Source organism: Mizuhopecten yessoensis, unplaced genomic scaffold (assembly GCF_002113885.1).
Source record: "Mizuhopecten yessoensis strain PY_sf001 unplaced genomic scaffold, ASM211388v2 scaffold3229, whole genome shotgun sequence".
Taxonomy (NCBI): domain Eukaryota; kingdom Metazoa; phylum Mollusca; class Bivalvia; order Pectinida; family Pectinidae; genus Mizuhopecten; species Mizuhopecten yessoensis.
This window is the reverse complement of record NW_018404940.1, coordinates 1,135,356-1,162,685: the sequence shown is the minus strand read 5'-3', so window position 1 is coordinate 1,162,685 and position 27,330 is coordinate 1,135,356. Positions and strand designations below refer to the sequence as shown.

At 38.9% G+C, this 27,330-nt stretch overlaps 1 protein-coding gene across 3 annotated transcripts; it reads right to left on the bottom strand.

The window, feature by feature from the left end:
- Positions 1 to 2,263: 2,263 nt before the first annotated feature.
- Positions 2,264 to 26,021, bottom strand: LOC110447147 (putative uncharacterized protein DDB_G0271606). Of its 3 annotated transcripts, none has more exons than XM_021492625.1 (2): positions 24,960 to 26,021; positions 2,264 to 9,010 (listed from the first exon to the last, which is right to left on the bottom strand). In XM_021492625.1, exons 1-2 carry the CDS (start codon positions 25,221 to 25,223, stop codon positions 6,452 to 6,454), a joined length of 2,823 nt encoding a protein of 940 aa, XP_021348300.1. In that variant the 5' UTR covers positions 25,224 to 26,021; the 3' UTR covers positions 2,264 to 6,451. The 3 variants fall into 3 exon arrangements, with proteins under 3 accessions (XP_021348300.1, XP_021348301.1, XP_021348302.1); XM_021492626.1 differs by lacking the exon at positions 24,960 to 26,021 and adding an exon at positions 24,056 to 24,261; XM_021492627.1 differs by lacking the exon at positions 24,960 to 26,021 and adding an exon at positions 22,790 to 22,875.
- Positions 26,022 to 27,330: the final 1,309 nt, after the last annotated feature.

Here is a 27,330-nt window from a genome sequence, read left to right as displayed (position 1 = left end):
GGGACCCAAACCTTTATCGCTATCAAATTAAAATATTTCACAACAAAGCCTTTAAAATTGATTGCAAACCTATTGGTCTAACTCGCTCAAACAGTTACACACGTGAGCTTAACGTAAGAATTGTCTATGTATCGTCGTATAGCCAGGGCCGGACAAGGCAACATCGCCTGCTATCGGGGACAGTAGCTATCACCAAGCGAAAAATGCAAACAAAACTCTTCATAGCTGGACCAAATTCGTATATTTTACTTGTAAACAAAAGAATACGTTTTGCTTAAAACGACCATGCTTCTTGACCACCGGATACAGCTTTGGCAGTGGTCATTATGAGATGACCACCAAATGGACAAAGGGCGATTGTCATGTGTCGCCAATAAAGGCGATGTTTTGTATAACGTCTCTTGCTGCGGTACGTTAGATCAGCGGTTAAACAATGGCACCCGCCATCCGACAACTTAACTCGGTGTCACTGGGGAGTTATGTGTGGCATGTGATAGCTGGGGATATCGGTGTGGGGGGAAGAGGAGGGCTGGGGCTCTCGAATCCGCCAGATTATAAATGCTCGGATTTTCTTAAACGAGAGTCTTAAATGTTCTAGAAAAATAATTCGGACATGTGCCACAACTCTTGCATTTCATTTGAAAAATGGTTCAATTCTTGGTAAGTGAATGTTTATGATATATTTGCAACTGTATCAAAACATGTACGAAAAAGTATGCTTTAATTGTAACTGAAACATTTTTCGGTTCATTAAAATAAGGAATATTTTTTCGAACACAGTAAATCCACGAAATATGGTTTCAAAACGTTTGTCGAGATTGAAAATATCTTGAAAGTGACCTTGAATTAAATTTGAGAATATGTCAGGTAGCTGGAACATTTAAACACCATTTCCTAATTGGTTTTAGCTCCGCTAGGAAGTGTCCGCCAATTTCGTTCAGATTTATATCAACTTCTGTGAAATAATGTGGTCATAGTGCATCGATTAGTTTCAAATGACATTGTACTAAGCTTGGTTTGACCGAAAGTTTTTCATTAGAAATAAAGGATGTTTTCAAGAACAAATTATGATGATCTGTTTAAACCAGACTACTATCACAAAGCAAAATAAATGTGAAGCATTGAATGTCACTAAATATTAACATGTGATCCGAGGTTATGAGTATGGCTACTAATGCTGGTATGTCGTGTCAATAAAAAGCATAAACTGGACCGATGAAACGGAGGTGATACGGGCTCGCACGTAGGTTACGTCACGACAAGCTTACGGTGGCAGACGTTATGGGCAAATCAGGATAAAGAGTCCATTTGAAAACATTTTCAAAAATTGTTTTGAAATGATAGGAGAAAGAAACGAGTAAGATTATTGAGTGGCCCTCGGCATGAAGCAATCCGCGGGTTACACGACGAAGACACTCACCCCTCGAGTTGATATTTCTCTCTCAAACATTTTGTACCGTTATAGTAGGAGAAGATTGTATTAGCCCTATGTTACAATAATTATCACATATCCATGGCATTCATAGCTCATATGAAAGTTATCTGAATTTGGTAGGGTTACATACTGACAATACCATACAAAACAATGGTAAATATGTCAAATTAACCTCTGCCAGAAAGATGGTACATGTATCAGTTGCAGTAATTAATAACGACATCGCTTGGACATCGATGATAATCTGATATGGCAAGACGATAGATTGCTGTTCTCCTAAATAATGTAACCCCATCGAGATAATCGCCATGTTGTTGACTGTTTGCTTCGTCATGACCATATATCGCGTCTTATGGGAAACAAGTCCTTAAAAATTAACTCCTTATACAAACGACATAACTGGTTTTTAACCTATAAATTACTAAGCTATGGATTTCTACCAGAGAAGCTCAATTCTGAAGAATTTTCATTGTCGTCACTACGACCCTATTTCCTGTATAAATTCAGTGGTCGTCGAATTAAAACACTTTGTTTACTGCATCTTCGATCGTCGGTGACCTACATATTTTCTGGATTTGAGGAGACATCATGACGATTTCCTTGGCTACCATAGACATAATTAACATGTACGGTAATAGCTGGTAGTGGCGATTTCGTCTTGGTTTTGTGGACGCTCTCGCTCCGATATCCATTTTTATCATTTCATGACCGAAACATACCTTCATCAGGAGGCCACCACATAGAGATGATTCTGACGTAGGTAGCACACGTATCAATCTCATACCACCCCCATCCTGGGGCAGAAGACAATATAACAAAAAACATTTATAACTTCAAATTCATTTTTAATAGAAACTTTTTCATCAAATTTTAATAGCAACATCAGTATTATAATACAATAGTTAACAACAGAAAATTCGTCTTGTTCAGTTAATTGTGGCAAAAATATAAAATGAAATCATAACAAAACTTTAAATTAAGTAGTTCAATTCTGTGAAAATGGTAGCAAGTATAACAATATTCATCGTATATCTACATATGTCTTAATGATGACGTGCCGCTAACAATGAATCTACTGAAGATAGAAATTGTTCGGAGAGAGTCGGTCTCCTTGTCGAATACCATACGACTGATAGAGAGTTAACTCCCCTCCTCTGAGTTAGCTCCCATTGTTCTCGGGATAAGTGTCGCCATCCCCTTAAAAAAAATGTTTACGACAAACAAAAACTTCATTGTGGCCCCTCTGTCATTCGGACAATTTCTGTTTAAAAAAGTAAAATACCAAATTTACTGGGGAAAACTGTCGCTTAAAACTACAAAGTACAGGAAAATACTTATTAATAATTTTACCTTAACTTCGGATTGGACTTCCATTATACAAATGTAATCTTCTCAAAAGAAACGCTAACATTTAGTGTAAAAAGAGACAAATATGTATAATGAAATGAAGGTTTACATATTATATCGTCCTGACTTGACGGAGGAAAGAAAATTGACGTTTGTAGGAGATGGCGACATAAACAGAGATATTTTACCAGCGTTCAGTTGCTGTGGTTATCACTTAGCTACCCCTGCTTGTAAACAGCTACATCGTCCCTACTATACACTTCGACGATGTAAATAAAGTCAAATTGTACAACACTATTTGTTATTTTTAAACTGAGGACGAGACAGTGGGAAATGAGGACATTTCTTTCATTACTTGTAACATATAGGTTTTGGTAGATAGAGAGGAAAACAATGTCTTGTTCCGATTCGTGATACTATTTGGTCCCACGGTTTAACATGAATTGCATTTTAACAATGGACACAGTAATAGGGGGAAATGACGTCAAGCTTGTTTAAAAACTGAATGATGAACAAATTAAATACAGTTAAAATCAAAATCAACACAAGAAATCATTTTGTTTTAAACAGGTCACACATTTGAGAATTTTCGTGATATGATAAAGAAAGTTTAATTCTTTGACAACAAGATAGGGTTTGTTTATTGTTAAAGTAAGATAACTTTCTATATCTCTATCTCGTAACAATTTAGATATCTTTTCAAGATTGCATTTTTACTAAAATCGCGTAAAATAAACACTCAAAAAAAATATCTGTAAATACGAAATCAATACAGAGTGTAATAGATGAAACAGGTGCCCGACAGGTAAACCGGTGTCTACCTGAGAACAGTACTGTATAGTCGATTGCATATATTTCAAGGTTAGCGACCTTCAACTAGTTAAGGTCAGTAATAAGTTGCCGATGTTGTCAAAGAATACCCCATTGTTTGAAATAATATTTCATTAGGAAATATACACAGCAAACTGTCTTGTCAAACAGCTCACACAAAGTATATATACAGTATAACATGATTTGTGTGAAATGGAGAAAAAAATAGTTGAATACATAAAATCAAAATAAAATAGGTAGGTATATATTAAAATATAGGTAATACTGTGAGCCCCGAAAGCGGGTTTTACGTGATGGTTTTGTAGACACTTGTCGTCATGGAGTGGTCATAGTAGGACAGCTAAATTCCTTAACTTTCCCTAATGCTCGGAAACTAGTTTTTACTGTTAATGAGATTCTTTTCAAGTTGATTTTAAATCACATTTATAAAATAAAACATAATATTTGTTTGAAATAATATTTTGCCGAACATATATGGAACTTTTAAAACAACTGTGCATGTTCACTAAAATTTGTATAGAAATGCAAAGATCGATAATGACGTCATTCGACTCCAACACAACTAGTATCAATGATTACTTCCGTCATTACACCCACACTTTCACATACCATTACAGAGCGGAACTCGGCATCACAATGGAAGGAAGTTAACGACACGAGAGGACACAACTTAATTGGGAAGGGTTTATAAAATGCAAGGTATCACTTTTTTATTTGAATAATGAAAAATATTCACATAAAAATATACAAACTTACGAAAATAGGTGACAAATAACAGCCTTTGATTAACAGTTACCCATGGAATCAACGGATTACAGCCGGGCTTTGATTGGGGTCGTTTTAACAGTGGAAGGTGTGGAAGTATTTCTCCTGACGCTATTGCTATGCTCATCAATATCAATCGAACAGAAATCACGCTCACTAATTCGATTTTGAAGTCAATAGAACAAAAGGTAACACAAATTGTACCAATGAATGTCCTCCAGTTAGATTAGTAATACCTTGTTAGAACGATTTAGTACTGCAAGTGGAGAATTTAGTACTTTGCAATGTCAATTAAGTGTAACTATAGCCACCCATCCCATACAAGCCCAAGAGAGAATATAATACCGAACAAAATCACTCGTCTAACCCTGTTTGTGTGTTCTACTGCCAACGCATTTCATTGTACAACTTCTCCCGTTGACTGCAGAGCTACTTCCGGTTAAATCATAAACCCCTTCCGGTATAAATCGATGTGATCATTCCGTTATTATTGTTCGATTGTCATGATTACACACACGTGTATTTACAGAATAACACGCATGGACGTTACAGGAAAGACGTTTAACCTTTTACACAGACACGCTTCTGTACTCGTTGACTGTATAAAATATATATAATCAAACGAAACACGAGAATACCACTGAAACATAAAAAATTAAAGAGCTACATTTTTAAGTTGTCTGGAGATGAAACGTCACCACGCCTGCAGTAGGAAATCACTTGACTTTAGACGGGCGAGAGGCTCTGTTGTTTGTGTGTATGTCCCTACATCGAAGCACACCTCGAAGCTGAGTAATAATTCACTGTTGTCACGGAAGACCCCCGACGTGCCCAGCCAGGCGTGAAGGTTTGACGATCGTAGTGGTACGATCACCGTCACAGCCCCACGATACATAAATAAGGATAGCCTGTTTCCCGGCGGCCACAGCCCACGTCTCCTGGTCCGTACGTATGGTCAACTTCCATCACAGTCAACAAATACGTACCCAAAGATTGTCAATAAAATCACTTTACCCAAACAATGTTTCTAATACCAACTGTCACACATTTTTGGAAACACATTGCGTGATTATTTTTTCATATATAATTAATTAGATAAATCACACTCACACAAACACAAATGCACATACACGCCTGAATTTGAGCTTGCAAAGTGACAGGGAAGAGAGAGTAATCTAAATTAGTATTAAAGAGCAAGACTATGATAACAGTCATGATTTTTGAGATTTGTAGGAAAACACATATATTGAAGAGGGAAGAAAGATAAACTGCTAAATGAGCCATAAAATTGTTGTGAATTTTAGGAAATGCTAGAAGGAAAGTACGTAGAAAGATAGAAAAGGTTGAGCGAGAGTAAATCAGGAGGTTTAACGACACAGAAGGAAATTGATACTGGTATAAAGAGTTAAATGTACCTGAAAATACCATGTCATGAAAAACTACATTAACATAATCACTGCCATGACTCAGAGTTCGGAGCTGTAGAGCCACGTGTTTGGAAATGAATACTATAATAGAACAAACGTCTTCATCCGTCCTAACACTGTATGTACAAAGGAGGCTACAGGCCTACAAACGAGACATTAGGCAATAATCTTATAAAAACACTGTACATCGTGAAGGTGATCGGGGATGAACAAGACATTAAACATACGATGTACAATTGTTATTAAAAATATTTTTGCGAGATCTCGACATACAATTTAGTATTCAGCACAACGTAGCACACATATCAAGTGAGGATATGGAACATGCTTCGTCCAATTTACTTTGGTGCGCTGTTGCAACACCCAAGTCACACTAAAAAATACACTATGACCTTAAAATGACTTGTTCCACATAAATGTCCAAACTTCTCCCGTCGAGGTAGTTAGCTGTCGCATGTAATCAATCGAATACACATTTAGCATAAAACTCACACCATATTGTAACCCTCGACGTGCAAGCTTCCCGCGAACGCCAGGGGAAACAACGTGTATTCGATGACAACAAAACATCACACGTGGCCCTGATTTAACATATCTCAAATTACGTAAATGATATTCTTCTAGCAGCACAAACTCCAATAAACGTTCACTTTGCGCCGAGAATTTCGTCGAGCCAATTGGCGTCATTATTGCCATCCGAACTCTGTACCGTTATTCCGTCGATAAAGTCAGAGTTACCGGTCTGTGCACTATCTAATAAATTTATAAAATCGTCCTGATGCGCGTGCGTGCCGCCAGCCGTGGCGTTATAACCAGCAGCATTAGCGTCCATAGATGGCGCCATTGTACCGGAAGCGCCGGGCATAGGCCCTCGAATGTTCATCCGTTGAGAAATTTGCATATTCTGTTGTTGCATCATCATTTGCTGAGTGTTACCTTGCATCATTGCGGCCTGTTGAGACTGCATCGCACTCATTTGCATCGGTCGCGTTTGTCTCTGCATTTGCATGCTGGCAACTGAGTTCATTGTACCGCACTGGTTTGAATAGGAGCCGTATTGCATCATACCTGCGGCAGACATCTGAGGTCGACTCATTGCACCTGGTCCGCCCTGGTGTGGCGGGCCCGCGAACCGAGGTCCCTGGGAGCCGGGTACCATTTGGCGAGGCCATTCGTGCTGGGAGCGAGGCTGAGATATGTTGAGGCCATCAGGACCTACGTTCACGTTTGGCGGTCTTTGGTTACGCATTATTGCACTGGTATATGTCGTACCCCCTGGTCGCTGTTGTCGCGTCTCCTGAGCACTGATCTGCGTTCCCGGGTATGACTGTTGACGCTGTACAGACGGCTGACCGGTGTAGGGCGCAGAAGCACCCGGCACCGGACTCGCACTAACGGGGCCTGGCATTCCCACCGCCGAACCGGCAGAGTTCATTCTCTGTAATGTTGATATTTGTGCACTTTGCATCATTCCATTATGCATTTGAACCGAACCGTTTTCACTTTTGATTTGTCCATACCCTGCAGCTTGCATATTCTCTGATTTGATCTGTCCATACCCTGCCGTTTGCAGGGTATTCGTTTGGTTCACCATATTTTGCATTGTCTGTAGTGGGTTTGAGCCCACACCGTTTGGCGTATAGCCCTCGGGTGCGCCCTGACTCGACTGCTGCATCTTGTATTCCGGCGGGGGCCGACCCATATACTGCTGCATTTGGGCAGCTTGTTGTCTGTTCATCATTGTCGGTTGTGGCGTATGTTGTTGTTGCTGTTGCTGCTGTGAGCGTTGTTGTTGCTGAGCATGCTGCTGTTGCTGTTGAGGACGAGATGGTTGTGGAGGATGCGGCTGTTGTTGCTGTTGTTGATTGGGGTGTTGAGACTGTGTTGGGTGTTGTTGTTGCTGCTGTTGCTGTTGCTGCTGTTGCTGTTTTCTCATTTTTTCAACCATTTCCATGTTCATTTGTTCATTCATGTACTGTGATTGGTTTGGCGTCATGTTTCCACCAGGCATAGAAAAAGACTGATGTTGCGACATGGCGATCTGGTGCGGCTGCCGCATCTGAAGTTGTTGTGTCTGTGACATTTGCATGCGATGTGGTCCGTCAGACACCTGCATTTGTTGCGTTTGAGTGATCTCCATCTGAGAACCCTGGTCGAAGTGTGCCTGTACTTGGTTCTGTAGCTGTTGTAATGATGAAGGTGTTGCTGGTTGCGATGAACCCTGTGGTGTTGAGTAATGTGAAAGGGGTTTCGTTCCGCCATACGTCAAACTCAAATCGGTCTTTCCCGGACCGTACGGTACCGGTCCGCGCATATTGTTCATACTGTGCTGCTGACCTAGATACCCGGTCTGCTGCGATAAAAAATGCTGTTGGTGATTAATATTCGGTGGGTAGCCATTTTGACGGTAATTGGTATTTGTTTGAGGAAAAGTGTCATCAATAGTCTTCATGCCGTACACATCTTGCTGCAGACTTTGGTGTTGGGCCGCCATTTGTTTAAGAGTCTCGGCGGCCGGCCCAGTTTCACTCAAAGGTGACCGAAAGTTTTGTGGCATTGGGGGAGTTCTGACTGGGTTCAAGTTTTGATTAGTGTCATACCCGGTAGGGGTCGCGTCAGGATATGGTCCCGGGCCCTTTTGTAGCACCGGAGAAGTGCTAGTCATGTTATACATCTTGTCCTGGCTATCATTACTGTCTTCTTGTAAAACTTTGGAATAAATTTGATCGAACTTTTTTAGTTCCTCAATCAACTCGTCACTGATCTCACTATCACCGTTATCGATTGTGTTCAGAATGTCATCTAACTCAGCTTGGTTAAGAATATCCGACGAATTATGACTCGAATCCGACTGATTGGAGCCACCACATTGAATATCGTCGACTCCTGGTTCCTGTTTACACTCAAAGCTCGTGCTAGTCTCGACGTTCGTTGACGCCTGCGCACTCCCCTGCTCGGGAGGAGCACTGGAAGAGTAATGTGTTTTGACTGTGGTGCTTACGTTCACATTTGTCTGGATTTTTTGGTCTGGGTGTGGGTTGCCACTGATCTGCTGGACGATATGTACGGAGACGTCGAGGCCCTGAGATCCGGCGTTTACGGTCTTTTTTGTTGTAGTGGTGTCGTTGTCGTCAAAGTCGAACGCGCTCGTATCCTGAGGAGGGTTCTCAGTCTGGCTGCTGTCGATCTTCTTCTTCAGACGTTGCTGCAAGGACAAAAGGAAAAAAATCAGTAAATTTCCTAACATCAGGAAGTGGTCGACACATGGTAAAACAATAAGTATTTAGTTAAATTTTCTTCCATATACAATGTCCCATTTTATAACTCTCGCGCCAATGTAACATTAGTGATAATTAACCGTTGGATAAACAACTCCCGTCACTTTGATTGGCTAAAATTCTTCACTATGGACATCCGTCCGAGACGTAGTGCCATGATGAACGTTAAAAATTAACAAATGGTTACTTTAACGAATTGATTAAAATAGAGCACTACCAAAAGGACTGAGGTATTATGAAATGAAACTTGAGGATATTGCTGAAAATGAAGCTTTGTGGTTTTTCACATTAATTATCAAACAGAAGTAAATTCCTATGCGGCTTAACCCGTCATTTGTAAAACTACACAGATCGCCAACCCTCGAGTGTCGTGGTATAAAACTGGCGACTGTTGATTATTTGGTTTATAACATTGCATACAAATTTCATAAACTTATTTAGAAATGGTTATACATGGGCTTTACAGAAATGACATGTATGGTATATATGACATCATATGTATCAACAGTTTTTGTTTTTAGCACTGCCTCATTAGATACATCACTTAAATAGTTAAATCAATATAGGTATGTGCCAGTATGACACGCGTGTATAGCTGTATGTACAGACATATGAATGTAAATACACTTGCGTGCGAATGTGTATGAACACCCATGTAGGTGTATTTTCATATAGGTGTGTATGGTGTACGTGTTTGATGTCTGTATACGTGTATTCTCTGTCTGTGTATATGTGTAAATGTGTGAGCATGTAGGTGTGTATGGTGTGTATGGTGTACGTGTTTGATGTCTGTATACGTGTATTCTCTGTCTGTGTATACGTGTAAATGTGTGAGCATGTATGTGTGTATGATCACTTGTGTATATCTAAGCTATATCTGTGAAAAATGGAAGTCATTACAAAGTTCATATTTCATCCAAGTGTATACAACACGTGCTGTATAGTGTTTATCAACTTATTTATTTATTTATTTATGAGAATAAACTCACGACCAATACCCGTTGGTATCTTTGCTTAATGTATCTTTATATAACTATATGGTAGATATTCGAACTCGCAATCAGCACGAAAATAACATCGAAACACATCCGAAATTTAATGATGTTCATTCCAGTAAACACTTGTATATTGGTGTTATCTTTCCTTTACACGTCTGTATATGACTTTACAGATTTTATCCAGATTGGTATTAATGTGTACGAGAGACAGGACCCGGGCCGAGGCTCTCCGTCAACACCCTCACTGCCCACAGCTGCTCAGTGGCGAGACTCCCGCAGATGGTCCGAATATACACAGACATGTTTATTCAACAACGGCATGCCGTGCGTACTCGTGCACTGCGAAGGATTCTAAATATCGCACGACATTAAACACTGCTCAACACTTCAAAATTTAAAATAAACAATTTAAAGCATTCACGAAGAAACATTAGTTTACAACACTTAGAAATGAGGTATCTTACTACAATTTAACTGTGTACGTAATGTCGACATCATTCATAGAAATGTCTTCGTAATATCGAATCGGTACCGGAAATATGAGGGTAATACCGGCGTCATTTACAGAAATATGTACGTAAAATCGGCGTCATTTACAGAAATATGTACGTAAAAACGGCGTCATTTACAGAAATATGTAGGTAATAACGGCGTCATTTACAGAAATATGTACGTAAAATCGGCGTCAATCAGGAATTTAATACTACAAGACATGATAGCTTTATAAATTGCCATGAAAATCAAGATAATGTAGAGACAATATTTTATCACAAATACAAAAGTTCATCTGACTTTCGCGTCGATATGGTTTGTACGTTAGATAACGTGTACTCAACTTGTATGCACCGATAGTATAGCTTGCTGAGCATTCGGTGATCTTAAGGAATATTGGTCATATAATTTACTCGCCTACGACCTCCTCCTTCGCCCAGAATCCGAGACCAGACTTACGACAACTTCCTTGGCCATGCAGTGGCGATACAAGCCTTTCAGCTCATTTTGAAATCAATTCCCTGCTAGTCTGATGGAGTAACGTTAGTTCACATCAGCAGCTCAATATGGCATCGTGTTGGTAACCGAGACGTTCGTATGTATGTCGGCTTAGGAACACACAACCAAAGTATCTCAATATCCAATCCTTCCTCGACTAGTAAATGTCTGGGACACATAAAATGTCCCGCTGTCATGCATAATTGGTTTCCTTGTTTGACAGTTTTCTATGAAAAGTAATGGTGACTTTGACCTTGGCATCCTAACATACGAACTCGTCCATAGTATTCTCCTCTCCCAATTTTTGTAAAGCAAATCCATTCATAAAAAGAAGTCGCTATAGTGATGACACTGGCGATTTTCTATAAATAGCAATACTGACCCTGGCCTTGATCTTAGAAAAGTTTTATCAAAATCCTTCGAAAAATGAAAACGATTTTGTTATGTAACATGAATCGGGACCGGACGAGACAGTGGGACACGGGTAAAGAAACGCTATGTGTGTGTTATCGATAAAAATATGGTGGCAATGCAACAAACAATCTAATAAACGGATATTGGCTGTAAACAGACACATCAAGATCAAGTAGATTGGCAGTAAAACAAAAAGATTGTATTAATTGGAGAGTGACAATGTAACAAAAAGTCTAGTTCCATGAAGTAGCAATACGACAAAACAGCGGTTAATAAAGAGTGGTAATACGACAAAACAGAGGTCAATAAAGAGTGGTAATACAAGAAACATCGAGTAAAACGGAGAGTGGTAAAACAAGAAACATCGAGTAAAACGGAGAGTGGTAAATCAAGAGACATCGAGTAAAACGGAGAGTGGTTATACAAGAAACATCGAGTAAAACGGAAAGTGGGAATACAAGAAACATCGAGTTAAACGGAGAGGGGTAAAACAAGAGACATCGAGTAAAACGGAGAGTGGTAATACAAGCAACATCGAGTAAAACGGAAAGTGGGTATACAAGAAACATCGAGTTAAACGGAGAGTGGTAAAACAAGAAACATCGAGTTAAACGGAGAGTGGTAAAACAAGAAACATCGAGTAAAACGGAGAGTGGTTATACAAGAAACATCGAGTAAAACGGAGATTGGGACTACAAGAAACATCGAGAAAAACGGCAAGTGGGTATACAAGAAACATCGAGTTAAACGGAGAGAGGTAAAAAAAGAGACATCGAGTAAATCGGAGAGTGGTTATACAAGAAACATCGAGTAAAACGGAGATTGGGACTACAAGAAACATCGAGAAAAACGGCAAGTGGGTATACAAGAAACATCGAGTTAAACGGAGAGAGGTAAAAAAAGAGACATCGAGTAAATCGGAGTGTGGTTATACAAGAAACATCGAGTAAAACGGAGAGTGGTAAATCAAGAGACATCGAGTAAAACGGAGTGTGGTTATACAAGAAACATCGAGTAAAACGGAAAGTGTGTATACAAGAAACATCGAGTTAAACGGAGAGAGGTAAAAAAAGAGACATCGAGTAAATCGGAGAGTGGTTATACAAGAAACATCGAGTAAAACGGAAAGTGGGAATACAAGAAACATCGAGTTAAACGGAGAGTGGTAAAAAAAGAGACATCGAGTAAAACGGAGAGTGGTTATACAAGAAACATCGAGTAAAACGGAAAGTGTGTATACAAGAAACATCGAGTTAAACGGAGAGTGGTAAAAAAAGAGACATCGAGTAAATCGGAGAGTGGTTATACAAGAAACATCGAGTAAAACGGAAAGTGGGAATACAAGAAACATCGAGTTAAACGGAGAGGGGTAAAACAAGAGACATCGAGTAAAACGGAGAGTGGTGATACAAGAAACATCGAGTAAAACGGAAAGTGTGTATACAAGAAACATCGAGTTAAACGGAGAGTGGTAAAACAAGAGACATCGAGTAAAACGGAGAGTGGTGATACAAGAAACATCGAGTTAAACGGAGAGTGGTAAAAAAAGAGACATCGAGTAAAACAGAGAGTGGTAATACAAGGAACATCTAGTAAAACGGAGAGTGGTAATACAAGAAAAATCGAGTAAAACGGAGAGGGGTAATACAAGAAACATCGAGTAAAACGGAGAGTGGTAATACAAGCAACATCGAGTAAAACGGAAAGTGGGTATACAAGAAACATCGAGTTAAACGGAGAGAGGTAAAAAAAGAGACATCGAGTAAATCGGAGTGTGGTTATACAAGAAACATCGAGTAAAACGGAGAGGGGTAATACAAGAGAAATCGAGTAAAACGGAGAGTGGTACATGAAATACAAGAGAGTGGTTATACAAGAAACATCGAGTAAAACGGAGAGTGGTAATACAAGAGAAATCGAGTAAAACGGAGAGTGGTACATGAAATACAAGAGAGTGGTTATACAAGAAACATCGAGTAAAACGGAGAGGGGTAATACAAGAAACATCGAGTAAAACGGAGAGTGGTAATACAAGAGAAATCGAGTAAAACGGAGAGTGGTACATGAAATACAAGAAACATCGTAAGCTATTACTTTTGACCAAGATGTCAGTTACAGGTAAGCTCTTACTATTGACCAAGATGTCACTTTCAGGTAAGCTCTTATTTTTTATCAAGATATCAGTTACAGGTAAGCTCTTACTATTGATCAAGATATCAGTTACAGGTAAGCTCTTACTATTGATCAAGATATCAGTTACAGGTAAGCTCTTACTATTGATCAAGATATCAGTTACAGGTAAGCTCTTACTATTGATCAAGATATCAGTTACAGGTAAGCTCTTACTATTGATCAAGATATCAGTTACAGGTAAGCTCTTACTATTGATCAAGATATCAGTTACAGGTAAGCTCTTACTATTGATCAAGATATCAGTTACAGGTAAGCTCTTACTATTGATCAAGATATCAGTTACAGGTAAGCTCTTACTATTGATCAAGATATCAGTTACAGGTAAGCTCTTACTATTTGATAAAAATATCATTACGAAATAAACCTAAAAAAACACAGGCCAATATTCGGTGTCTACATGGAGTAAGCTGCAGCATTTGATCAAGTTATCAGTTACCGGTACGTTTTACTATTTTATCAGACATCGGCTATGGAAGAGTTGTTATCCACTGGGAATTTTAAAGACGTCCTATTTTAGAGACCAATGCGAGGAACTCTCATCCGAATAGAGGTCTCGAAAGGTCTCATTACAAAATGTCGTGTCAAATAATTCATGAGAATTCAAATTCGCTGTCGCTGGATCACATGTACTTATGTGGTCTATGTAAGGATCGTTTTAACGGGAGAATTATTTACCAATGAATTTTAATTTTGATTAACAATGCATGTATGTTAATACGGTTTATGACGAGTCTGACATATCAGGGTTTCGAATATAAAGACAGTTTGCGTTGTCTGTTATGTGATGTCACCATGGGGGATTCAAGATCTTGTATTTGGGAAAGTCTGCTGGGGTAAAGATGTTGATTTTTAAGGGTGGGTGCTACAGGGGTAAAGTGACGAAACTTCCGGAATATTACTTAGATACATATATCTGACCTAGATTTTTAGATGTGATCGACGTAAAACGTGCCCTAGTGTAGCACGAAGAGTTCGCGATGCGAGTCTCGGATATTTGTGGTCTATAATAAGTAAAACCGAACTCCTATCTATACAACTACATTACCAGTTCCACATTAATATATATGTGGGTCAAAGTGATACTACATCACATTATACCGATTATGTGATAGCAGACGGACTGACTGGTAGTGTCGTTTCCTGGTCCGTATTGACTTTATTTATTAAGGTTATAGGCGCATTGCATGTGCGACAATTTGTGCAGACATTTACATGTTCCACTGAGTGAGACACTGTATATGTAACTTTTATCTGGGTCAATTACAGCACATGAAGTCATCTGGGAAATGCCTTGATCACAACGCCTGACGAATACAGAAAGATTCCTATTGATCAATTTTAATGGTGGGTTTTATACCATTAGGTCAATTGGAAGTGGCGAAGGGGGAGAGAAGGGAGGAAGAGTGTGTGGAATGGGGTCATTTAATGTTGATCATCAATACTGCATAAGCTACAAACGTCAAACGTTTATATGAACCTGTGGTGACAACAATATCAATACTTCTGTGTGTGAAAGAAAAGACAAAGCGATTAAATTACTACAAGCGTTTGGACGATATCGACATCACCCTATAGTGAAGGCGAAGCAGATCAATGTACCCGAGGGGTTCCACATGGCAAATATTATACATACAGGATGTAGCGGTTGTGTGTGGTAAGATAGGGATCAAAGGGGTTCTAAATGGTAGATATATATACAAACACGATGTAGTGGTAGTGTTGTGTTGTAAGACTGGTATCAAGGCTGTCACATGATATATCGGTTGGTACGTACGGTACATGATATCCAGGTACATATCTGGTCCAGGTAAACGGACGGTTCCGTGGGCAGGTATTAACTTCATATATGGCCTTTCCTATGTGGCCGATCAATTGTTGTGTAGAACATTCCTACCGATCAATTCTTTCCTGGTTCCGTCTTAGGGAATACGAAGCTACCAGAACAGGGTACCAAGTCTTCTAGTTTTCTAACACCTGGCCTAGACGAGGCCTAGTATAAGACGAGGCCTAGTAGAAAAGCAATATTTAGTGTAAATATGTAACGGCATGAATATTGAAAAGGCTGTAAAATGCATGAATTTTCATTATAGAATTAAGTTATTAATTATTGATCAAAGTATTGATACTCCCTTATCTTTTCGATATTTAAGTGCCTGTATCGTCAGTGCAAACGAGATAACAGGAACAGCCTATAGCTAACGTCGCTGTTTGCTTCTAACGGTTGTCTTACGTTTATCGAGGCGGGAGGTGAAGCTTCGAAAAGACGCTGATCAAATTGGCGTTCATAGCCATACTTGCAGTGCACATGTAAATATAGACACGTAACATAGACCCTGTATACTGTATAACCAATTTTGTACGGACTCCCGAATATCCTTGGCCCTAATTAGGTGTGTCGTTGACCGACATAACATCATGAGTAACAACTTCGTGAAATAAAAAGTAGTATATATCTATACAGTACTTGCAAGATATTAAAGGGGCTGTTCGGGGGAAAAAATACAAAATAAATGGGTCTAAATGCGTTCTCTGGCCTTCCAAAAGTTATCCCACGGCAATATGATGGTCGAGTTCTGCTTGCAATGTCCAGTTTTGACCACTGAAATCTTGGGGAAGCCCCGCGTAAATTTAGCGCAGATCTATTTATATATGTCACGTGGTTGTTTCGAAAGTGAGGCAGTGAAAATAACAACAATAGCACGCCGTCTATCAGCCATGTCGGACTCAACTAGCGGACAAAACAGCAATACTATACGTAAATATTTGTTTTTCAAAGGTCATGTATGATACAAGTGTAGTATTCCTACCTATATGTTGTTGTTGTTATATATAACGGTATTGATACCTCGTGCCTGTCATGGCATCTTTTTCTTTCGCCGCAATGTTTACATTTGGCTTGTTGATGACGCGCATGCGGTAAAATTACATCACTGATCTGGGTCAATTGAGAGTGTTAGACTGTCAGGTGACGATTTAGGATTTCTTCAATATAATAATAATGTTTACTCTTAGGGAGTGAATTTCAGCAAAATTTGAATCGGTATGTTTCATAAGAATATATTCTAAACATGTGTATGCCATTTTAGCAAATATGACATTTTTTTCCCCGACCAGCCCCTTTAACGTATGACTAATATTTTCAGAAAATGCCATGCACATCTGAATATTTCTCTCTACTAACTTGCGAAGTGTAGAACTAATTTGGAGCATTTATATCAGATTCTTTGAAGTATGGCCTATTCGAGAAGAAAAGAAAATTCAAAATTGACATGAAAGAACGTCTTTAAAATATACATCACGTTCATATTTTCGGTTCGTTGCAGCATAAACAGGTTAACTCGTCAACAACCGTCATCAATTATGCACCTGTAACTTATCAAACGGACGAAATCCTATTGATTAGAGTGTATATAGTAAACCCGTCTGCAGATGACCTTGTGGGGACGTTAAAACCCAAACACATAAGTATGTGGCAAGTGTCATAAGTTATATGATGGTAAGTTTAATGTATACAACGCAACGTGCACGATGTTATATACAACGGTACGTATTAGACGTTTGGAGGAAGGTACAAGGTATACAGCGGTACGTGTAAGTTGTATGACGGTACATGTAAGTTGTATGACGGTACCTGTCAGATATATGATGCTGCGTGTAATATGTATGACGGTACGTGTAAGTTGTATGACGGTAAATGTAGGTTGTATTACGGTACATGTCAGATATATGATGCTACATGTACGTGTAATATGTATGACGGTACGTGTAAGTTGTATGACGGTACATGTCAGATATATGATGGTACGTGTAATATGTATGACGGTACGTGTAAGTTGTATGAAGGTAGGTGTAATATGTATAACGGAACGTGTAAGTTGTATGACGGTACATGTAAGTTGTATGACGGTACATGTCAGATATATGATGCTACGGGTAATATGTATGACGGAACGTGTAAGTTGTATGACGGTACATGTCAGATATATGATGCTACGTGTAAGATATATGATGTAACGTGTAAGTTGTATGACGGTACGTGCAAGATATATGATGGTACGTGTAAGATATATGATGGTACGTGTAAGATATGACAGTACGTGTAAGATATATGACGGTACGTGCAAGATATATGACGTATCGTTCATGTTAGGTTGTAAAAATGTAGCTAAACCAAAAAGATATACTGCTGATGGGTTTATATAACTGGGATAGTGGGTGATTGTTGCGTTTGAAAAATAATAAACATTGACAACTATAATTGCTTTATGGCAAAAGGCTAACGGAAGTAGTTAAGCTACATTTAAAGTTACGTTACATCTCTTTTCTATAAATAGGCAACATTTACGTATGAATACTAATTATTAATAAACAATGTCCAGGTGTTTTTGTTTCGTGTTTTTTTTAAATTCTAGAAATCCTAAAGCCAGACACGAAGATTTTAAAAACAAACTTAACACTAACCAATAATTAGACAGAAAAACAAACCAGTAAGTAAAGGAAAGCATACATTTCCTATAGATTTGTACACCTGTTACCGTGTAACAACACGATGGATGCAGTGTGTTTGATATGTTAACTCGACCAGTGAATCTCGTGTTGTACGTAATTTCTACTTGACTGCTTTTAATCGGTTATCCAACAAACTGAAATGCGTTTTAGTTTTATTACAAAAATCAATGGAATGTGAGTCGTTCGGTCGTGTGACAGTGGGCTGGGACGACAGGATCACAAACACGTGTACATGTGTGCAGGTGTGTGACACATGCACGACATGTATCCAAATCTGGGAGACAGGATCACAAACACGTGTACATGTGTGTATAGGTGTGTAATACATGCACTACATGTATCCAAATCTGGGAGACAGGATCACAAACACGTGAACATGTGTGTAGGTGTGTGACACATGCACTACATGTATCCAAATCTGGGAGACAGGATCACACGGTGCGAGGGAAACATTACACAACCTCCTACATCTATCTAACAAAACTATGTTATCTGTCTATATTGCGTCTTTTCTATCGAAGGTCGCGATACGCTTCACTTAGCACGTGCTACTTCCGGGAATGACTCCCCCTCCCTACATGTACATCAGCCTGGTATATAACCATACTGCTAGTTATCATGTATTCAGTTTTTCACCCCTTGTGGTCTTGGTGCAAAAACCACCTGATGTGCTACAGATTATATTTGAAAGATTTGGAAAGGAATGGGTTTTAACAAAGACAGCCAGCGCAGACAACTAGGCTATCTGTCTTAAAGTACACTGGGTTTCTGATCACTCGGCGGGGTGCTGTGCTGGTGTATTTAAACTGTTTTATAACGGTCATAAGGAGCCTTTCTAGGCAAATTTATTGAAATATAATATTTTCAACAATTAGGCTGAATACATGATTCACGAAAAAATATTCCAAATGTACATACAATTAAATAACTATGATTAAGTTGTAGGCGACAAAATATTGTTACTCATCATTTAACCCTTGCGATCATCTTTCACTATCTATCTGTGTCAACAGTAAATTGTACGTTACAAAGGTATCAAATCTCGTGTAAATAATTATTTCTTTACAAAGGACAGGAAGTGCGTGAACTTGGACATTCCAGACAAATGAGTTAGGTTCCATCACCTCTCGGCCACCGCCCGACACACGTGATGAGGCGGCAATGACCGCGGTACGGTACGGGACGGTAGTTAGTCAACAGCCCGGCAATGATCGCCGACAGCAACAATTCAAATGGCGATACAGAGAAAGAATTAAAGGAGTCGAAGTAACGAAATGTTTTGTTGATCAAAGACCACATGACTTCAAATAGAAAACGGGGGGTTGCAGATCTATTAATTGACAGTACATGTAACTTCAATATTTCCTTGCATTTTATAGTTATTAAAAGTTTTCGACAATTCGTTTTTTATCACAATCTGCCAATGTCTTCATTGTACTTTCAAATTTAGTATTCATGGTCTCTTCATCGTGGACAATAAACCTGGATACCTCTACAAAGGTACAGCTGTCTGTTACAGTAAGCACATCTGTAATAGCGCGATGTCACAATGGTTTACGACACTGCGAGCAAGATAGCACACGCGAATCATTTTGCCAACACCTTTTCTTATTATCACTGTTCTAGTTTGAGTATTGACGGTAAAATCAATAACTGTCCATCAGCATAGCAAGGTCAAATAAACAAAATAGCAAGGTCAAATAAACAAGAGAGCGAATGGTCAATACAACAAGGTGAAATAGAGGGAATCACACATATATTGTTCCGCAACCGAACGGTAAAAAAAATATTCACATGAAATACGAAGTCATGAAACGCCTGTTTAAAATCTATTATTAGCCAGCCGGTGCAGATAGCCAAACAAAGTAAGTATTTACTGGGGCCATATTGCCATTTCGTCCGATTAGGACAGATCAGCGATACAATATGTTAAGGCTGATGTCTATACAGACAAAAGGAAATACATAAACGCTATAGGTAATACTATGTACATCATGTAGGTGATACGAACATACATTTTCTGTGGAGGATTTTACAAAAACGGATGCAGAATGTCATTTTTATGAAAAGGAGTTTCATTACATTCTTGGAAGATGTAATTACCATTTTTTAGCTATTAAAAATTAAGGGTAGGTAGGTAGGTAACAAACTTTCTTTTAAGAAATGATTGTATACGGTTTATATAGGAGAGTGATATTGACTTTAACGGTGTTTCTTTGAAGATTGTCTTATAATAAGTTTAGGGTATAGGCACAAAAACTAGGGTAGGTAGGGTTACCGGAAACAAGAAATATTTCTTTTGTTAGGCCTTAACGAAAACGAACCACAACTTTTCTCACAAACGGGCAGCATTAATTTAAATATATAATAATTCAGAATATTAATATGCAAAACTGACATTATACCTATTCTACCTATACATATATATTTATGCACGACTGTGCCTATGTATTAACAGATTATATAATGTATTATTGTAAGTACACGACGTTCATTTCTCTATACAATGCCATATTTATGAGAATGAGAACGGGCGCTGTACAGATGCTCTAATCCTCTGGTCATCCCACCATTAACATGGACATCTTCCGTATGAACACTGCTATAATTACATATCGGGTGCTGGGTTAATATCGCTTTCAAAGGTTCATATAACCACTTTTGTTTACCTCCACACAAGTCTGTAATTGATAATAGTGACAACACAACAGACTGAAAAGGACCAATCGTTTATCACAAATTCAAAAAAAAAGTATCTCAATTATTATTTTTTATAGACTTAATATATGAATCTTAAGTCTAGAATAATACTTGCGTAAAATGTGTTGGTTAAATAACTGAGATTAAGTCTAAATTAAAGTCAACTCTTATCTGCTCGTAGCGAGAAAAGTATGGGAGTGAAGACACGCGAGTCGTCAGGAGTATATTAGTGTCAGAGATTTCTACAACCAGCCGATCATCAGGAGACTCACAAAATTATGTATGCTTCTAACTAGTTGATTAATATATGGGTCAAATCCTTGTTTTTAACCTATTTGGCACATTTGTTTCAATACTAGTAATCGGACCCGCAGTAGATAATGAACAAGTGCTAGTAAATACGACTTTCGAATTGTAACTACCCCCACGTGGAAATAAAACGTTTGTATCAAATTATATGGCCACATAATGATATTGATGAACGTTTAGAATATGTATTTAAAATTAGAATTAGAAATTAAACAAGACGCATGAAAAGTATACTTTGGGGGAAAATTTACGTAAATCAACGAATTTTGGATATTTGTAGCCGATAATCAATCGATAGCTTTTCTATTCGTTAACTGTCATTTAACTGAGCGTAGACTTGCTGGTCGTATAAGTAGAGGATTCGGAAGGGTCTCTGATGTATTTACACGCACCTGTTCATTTGCCATGAAATTACATAATCATCTACATGTAACCTTACAGTAAAACTTGTTTAACAGGAAATGAAAAGAAATATCCTGGCAGTATGTTATGTAACACTAACTTATTTAACAGGGACCGAACAAAATAGCCTGCAAATAGTAATAAATAGTCTAGCTTCACAGTAGTGGATAGTGTACTCGTCTTTCACCTAGACGATCCGGGTTCAATTCCCTTCCCCGATCGGCCGTTAACCATATGGCCGATTTGTTGTAAAATTAATATATCTTCTACATGTCAAGTACGGAATATACTGCATGTAACCATATTTTGTAAATAGTAAACCTTCATTAACAGGGCACAGGCGAATTTAAGATTATCATTCTTCATGTAAAACCTTTGTGTAACGTGCTGAAGTACATGTACATATACATTAGGGTTGTCACAATATATCGGAAAACAAGTATATCGCAATACACAGTTATATCGTATCGTACCACTATACAGTGATGAAATATTGCTGTGTCGCAATACTTTTTTAAATTCTTATTTTTATGTATCTCATTCTGCTTGGTGTAGCAAACTACTACAAATTCCAACAGATATGCCAATAAGCATAAAACAGTCTTTTATAGTGGTGGGAATTAGTTCAAATGTTGTAACGATGGTCGGTTAGACAAAAATCTGAAATCTTTGTGATCCATACTATACATTATTAAGTTTAATAACATTCCGACAACAACTTAATATAAAATTGAGCACATCTTCCCTATGACAATATATCGGGATACGTATCGCAATATATTCATTCGGTATTGCCAATACGTTTGTTTATGTTGTGTCTGTCTGCAGTTCCATCCACATCAAGTTATCTTTTGGATGCAAAATGCAATGAAATTGAATTTATATACAATTTCTGTCCTAATTAACATTACGTTATAACTCTTCCAAATATTCAAAGGATAAAATTATAAAAGACGGATCACGTGCAGTATTAATATCCGCACGTCATCTTTTGCCGAACATATATACTTATGATGTACTTAACAACCTAAGGCGATCCAATCAAGTACAGAGGAGTGGCTATTACTGACAACATAGTACGAGGGGAGTCTATATTCGAAATATTTTACAAATACGTGTAGAAGGTTATATAGGACAGTTCAGCGAGACCTACTTACCCACATCATACTGAAATATTCTACAATCAATTACCTTGATAGTGTAACCGTGCAAACCTCTGACCTGGGCCATCGCTCGCGTTATATACCGTTATGTCCATATACGAAGTGACCACCGAGGATTACCTAAAGTTTAGAACGATATTTTACAATAACAAGTCGCTGACCGTGTTTAATATAGGTATGGCCCGAGGTATACTACAACTGGGAGACCAGGCTATCAACTGGCCCTTCCTTGTCATGTGTAACCACACATTATAACTGTACCGGGGTCGCACAGTTCAGGAAGTCACGCTAATTTATACGTACACATATGTAACATACCGTTATGCGTGCGAGTTTTTTCTTCGTACACAAAGTATAACTGGACTTTTTGATTTGTAAACTAAACGAGTATACGCCGTACGAGAGTAAACTAAACGGTGTGGAAAGTTAAGATAAGATATAATATAGTCGTTAGTCCCACGTGTTATACAAAGTGTTCGAGTGTCGATTAGAAAATTACTAAATTATAATTAACTTCGGAACGCGCCGGTGTCAACTTACTTTAGGATCATGTCCCGGAAAGGTTTTCGAGCGGATACATGGAAAGGTATAGGATACATGGAAAGGTATAGGATACATGGAAAGGTATAGGATACATGGAAAGGTTTAGTAGTTAACATCAATACAACAATTTCTAAAAATTACCGAAGTCGGGAATCGGGATACCATACGGAATCCGAAAGTAGCTCAGGATTCCTACTCTTAAGTTACACACGGCCACCTGTCCTCCTGTTGAGGGGATAGTTCGCCTCAAACTTGTAGTATCCGATTTCCAGACTGGCTTACAAAGAACGCGGTCAAGATAACTGTCGGTTCGGCCGTTTTTACAGATTGGTCGAGGATCTAAATAGATACCAGTGCTGTAAAATACCGAGCTCTTAGGTCTTCTATTACAGTGTCGGAAAAGTTACTAGACAAATTCAATGTTATAGGTACACTTTAAATTCAATTCATTTAAAGAGAAACTATACACTCCTCATCTTGATATTCTGATCCCCTACAGTATAAAGGGAAAGTTTGAAATTAAACACACAACTTCATGTCAACAATTTTACGTTTTGTTAACAGTATTTGTGTTCTTTTTTACATAAGAAAACGTCATTTATCACTGTGTGACATTATCAAGGGGTAAAAGATAACTTTTGATTTTTATTGTACCTGTCCTCGTCTTCATTACTTAGTAGATATTACATATATTTATCGACCATTTGAGATATACATTTCCAGGCATTCATTAAAAAAGCATTGTTTTTACCGTTTGAAGCATATGTAGTGTCGCTAAGTTCCATTCTGAATAGTACATTCGTCCACCGGACAATATCTCGGTACGGCTTCGTTATCGAAACTGTCAATCCTATTAGCTTCATATATCCCCATTCACCTAAGTGTTATACTCCTACATACTTCAAATAGGTATAAAAACAGAATAATTCGGATGTTCTCTTTACCGAGAACACAAGCTAGAACGAGGAAATCCTAACCGTTAACATTTTAAAATGAGAATTTCCTACAATTTTCTCGAAGTTCCGAAAGTCCATTTCAAGAAAAAAATTAGCAACGGAAGATTAAACTTTCCCCTTATAGAGTTTTTAGTTTCCATGTGTACCGGCACACACACACACTTGTGTACCCACACGGTGTGACGGTATGTTACGAATCACTTCCTATATATAAGCGTGTGTATACTCGGGGTTTATGATAAACTATACACAGCTTCCCACGCAGTTTTTTCCTTACAATAACAAGAACCTCTTAGGGTAGCGCCTACGTATCCGAAAGTAAACAAAGGTCGAATTTATGACAGTGTGATTTTAACTTATTTATATATATGACGAACGGATTGCCAATATGTACATGTAGGTCAGTGTTCCTGTGATATACATGGATTATAAAGAATAGTATATACGTACTATGTAGAGGTCAGCGGGTACACACCTTGACTCAATGGTCAGTTAATTAAGGAAGGTCAAAACACCTTTCTGAATGGTCACTGGAGAAATAGTGTCGATTTCTATACGACAAGGCTTGTACAATGACGGGTAGCCAGTAACACATCGCGTTAGACTGAGTGTGGGAAAATATCCAGGCCAACTGATCGCAGGGGTACGTTCAGGGGTCCCGCGGTCCAGTAAAATGATTTTTATGAATGGGTTGCTTACCGTTACTACGAGGTTACGGGGGTCAGTCCCGTGTCCGGCGCTGGACTCTTTGCTCGCCTTGGACTGCTTGGATACTTTCTTAGCCCTGCTCTCCAGCCATCTTTGGTGTAGTAAAACAGTGTCTTGGCGTTGTTGTTCGTACAAACCGTTTATTGTGTTTTCGAATCTCCTCAATGACCCGTTTTGATGGCGGCGATAAAATTCGTATCTCCTTCGCAGACGATCAAAAACTTCCCGCCTTTTAGGGGATGACAAATCCCCCATGCTATCCACCGCCTGCACTGTGAGGTTTTTATGAGACGATGCTGGTCCCGTTGAGATATATGTATATAGAATCCACCGGCCGATCACTACTTAGGGTAAAACCAGTAACACATAGTACTGCTCCACATATAAACAGCGCCCCTGTCAAACCTGGCCCGGACTCCACCTTGACAGTGCCTCCAACTCGACTGTCACTACCCCACACACTATATCTGCACCATTGTCTCTGTTCCTCGACTTTAGTATTTGCTGATCAGCTGACAGCGTCACTCGATTTGCTAAAGTCTAGTACACACAGTTCGGTATGGCCGTCCTACCACCGAGAGTCGGCCACTCTGCCTATGGCTACAGCTAGCATACAACGGCACGCTTTCCAATTTTCGGGCTAATCCATTCATCGATACGGGGGTTTCAGGAAGTTGAGGAAGGCAGTCGGCTATAAACTACCGTCTGTCGGGTCATAGTATGAAACGGAATACACCTCATGCGAGGCGAAAGGTGAACTGCACCACTGTGTATTAACGCTGACTTTAGTAGAAGATTTAGTTAGATTTTACCGACAATTTGAGACTGACTCGGTCAGTGTTTACATGGTACTGTCATTGCCACGCCGAGTAGTCCAGCTCGGCCGGTATATCGGTATGCCGCTTTACCTGAACAGTCCGAGTACACACGATGAAGACACTGACTCGGAGTTTTTGCCTCGCTTCGATGATTTTTACTGCACTCGACAATTTACTATAATTGTTTGAGCAGAGAATTGAATGAGGGCCTATTGTTACCAGCTCGAACGTCATGGGATAGCGGACCACTAGACAGGAAACAGCAACACGCACGTATATATAGCTGCGGTCGTGATAGCGTCATTTTAGGCCAGTCAGTGTTAGCTCCGACCTAGTAGTCGATCATATCATATATACACATAGATCTATCTACACCACGGTATCTCATACACACAGATTTATTTTCTTGAATCTAAAGTGATGTTATATCTTGGTTTTTTTTTATTTATTTATTTTGTCATTTCCTGGTATCATTCAACCGTTATTATATACGTCTCTGATTCAACACACAATTAAGATTTATTTTTGGCCGCTTTGGAAAAAACGGAATGTTTTTTTGTTTCAATCAAGTTTTTCTACTTTGGTATAATTAAAACGAATACAGAAATAAGTGTGAAGTCAAGAGATTTGAAGGAAATGCCGTCCTCCCAGTTCTTGGCTATCCAGGGCAAAGGGTATCGCTTACGTCTCTGTACACACGGATTACAACACGCTAACCCGTTAATTTTCTCTCCTCTATCTTGGTGCGTATTTTCCTATTGACAACATTATAACAAAAGCCGTGGCAATGTACATGTATTTGTATGTAAGGTGTATCAAACAATCCTCGCTAAGTCGTAGGTGGGCTTCTGTATTACAGACGGGGTGTACACATACAATGCTACATGTTACATGGGTCTCCTTCAACACGAGTCTATAAAACCTTGTTTATAAGATGTAACCCAGATCTCAGCGGACTCGGCACACTGCCTTTGAGGGTGAACAGTAATGCGTTGATCAGAGCTATCAAATTGCACGACTCGGTCTGAAATTTATATTTTTAACGGCAGCATGACATTTATTTCAAGTTACCTCCCTTATAATGACTTCATTTTATATTTTTTTCCTTGTCCACTTTGCATCACGGTATTGTCTATGGACTTCTAACTCAAATTCAGACACAAGACTATCTAACTTCAAAATCCAAGAGTTCTGCTCTCGATGTCGCATACTTTGGATATGTCATGGCCGTTTTATTCCTGCTTAACGTTCACCATTTGGAGTAAGTTAGTATAATGTGACCGGGTGAAGTACTGCTCTGAGTGACTGTGGCATGGTCTTAGCTATTTCAGTGAGCTAGCACTTTAATTGGCTGTGACGAAAGTTTGACTTGCAGCTTCTTTGGCTCTCCTCAAATGTACCATGGTGACACTTCCACACAAGAGGCGGAAGGATTTACCTACTGTGCCGATGTCGCTCGCTGCTAAACTAACAATGGTTTTGACTAGACATTTTGTTATCATTTTTTCCTCACTTTATATGGGTTGACCGACATGGATAGTCAG

Excerpts from the sequence above, each read along its gene's own strand:
- LOC110447147 (XM_021492625.1), bottom strand. The coding sequence starts at position 25,223 with ATGGGGGATTTGTCATCCCCTAAAAGGCGGGAAGTTTTTGATCGTCTG. Across the intron at positions 9,011-24,959 it reads CCCGTAACCTCGTAGTAACG|CAACGTCTGAAGAAGAAGAT; the intron begins GTAAGCAACCCA and ends TTGTCCTTGCAG.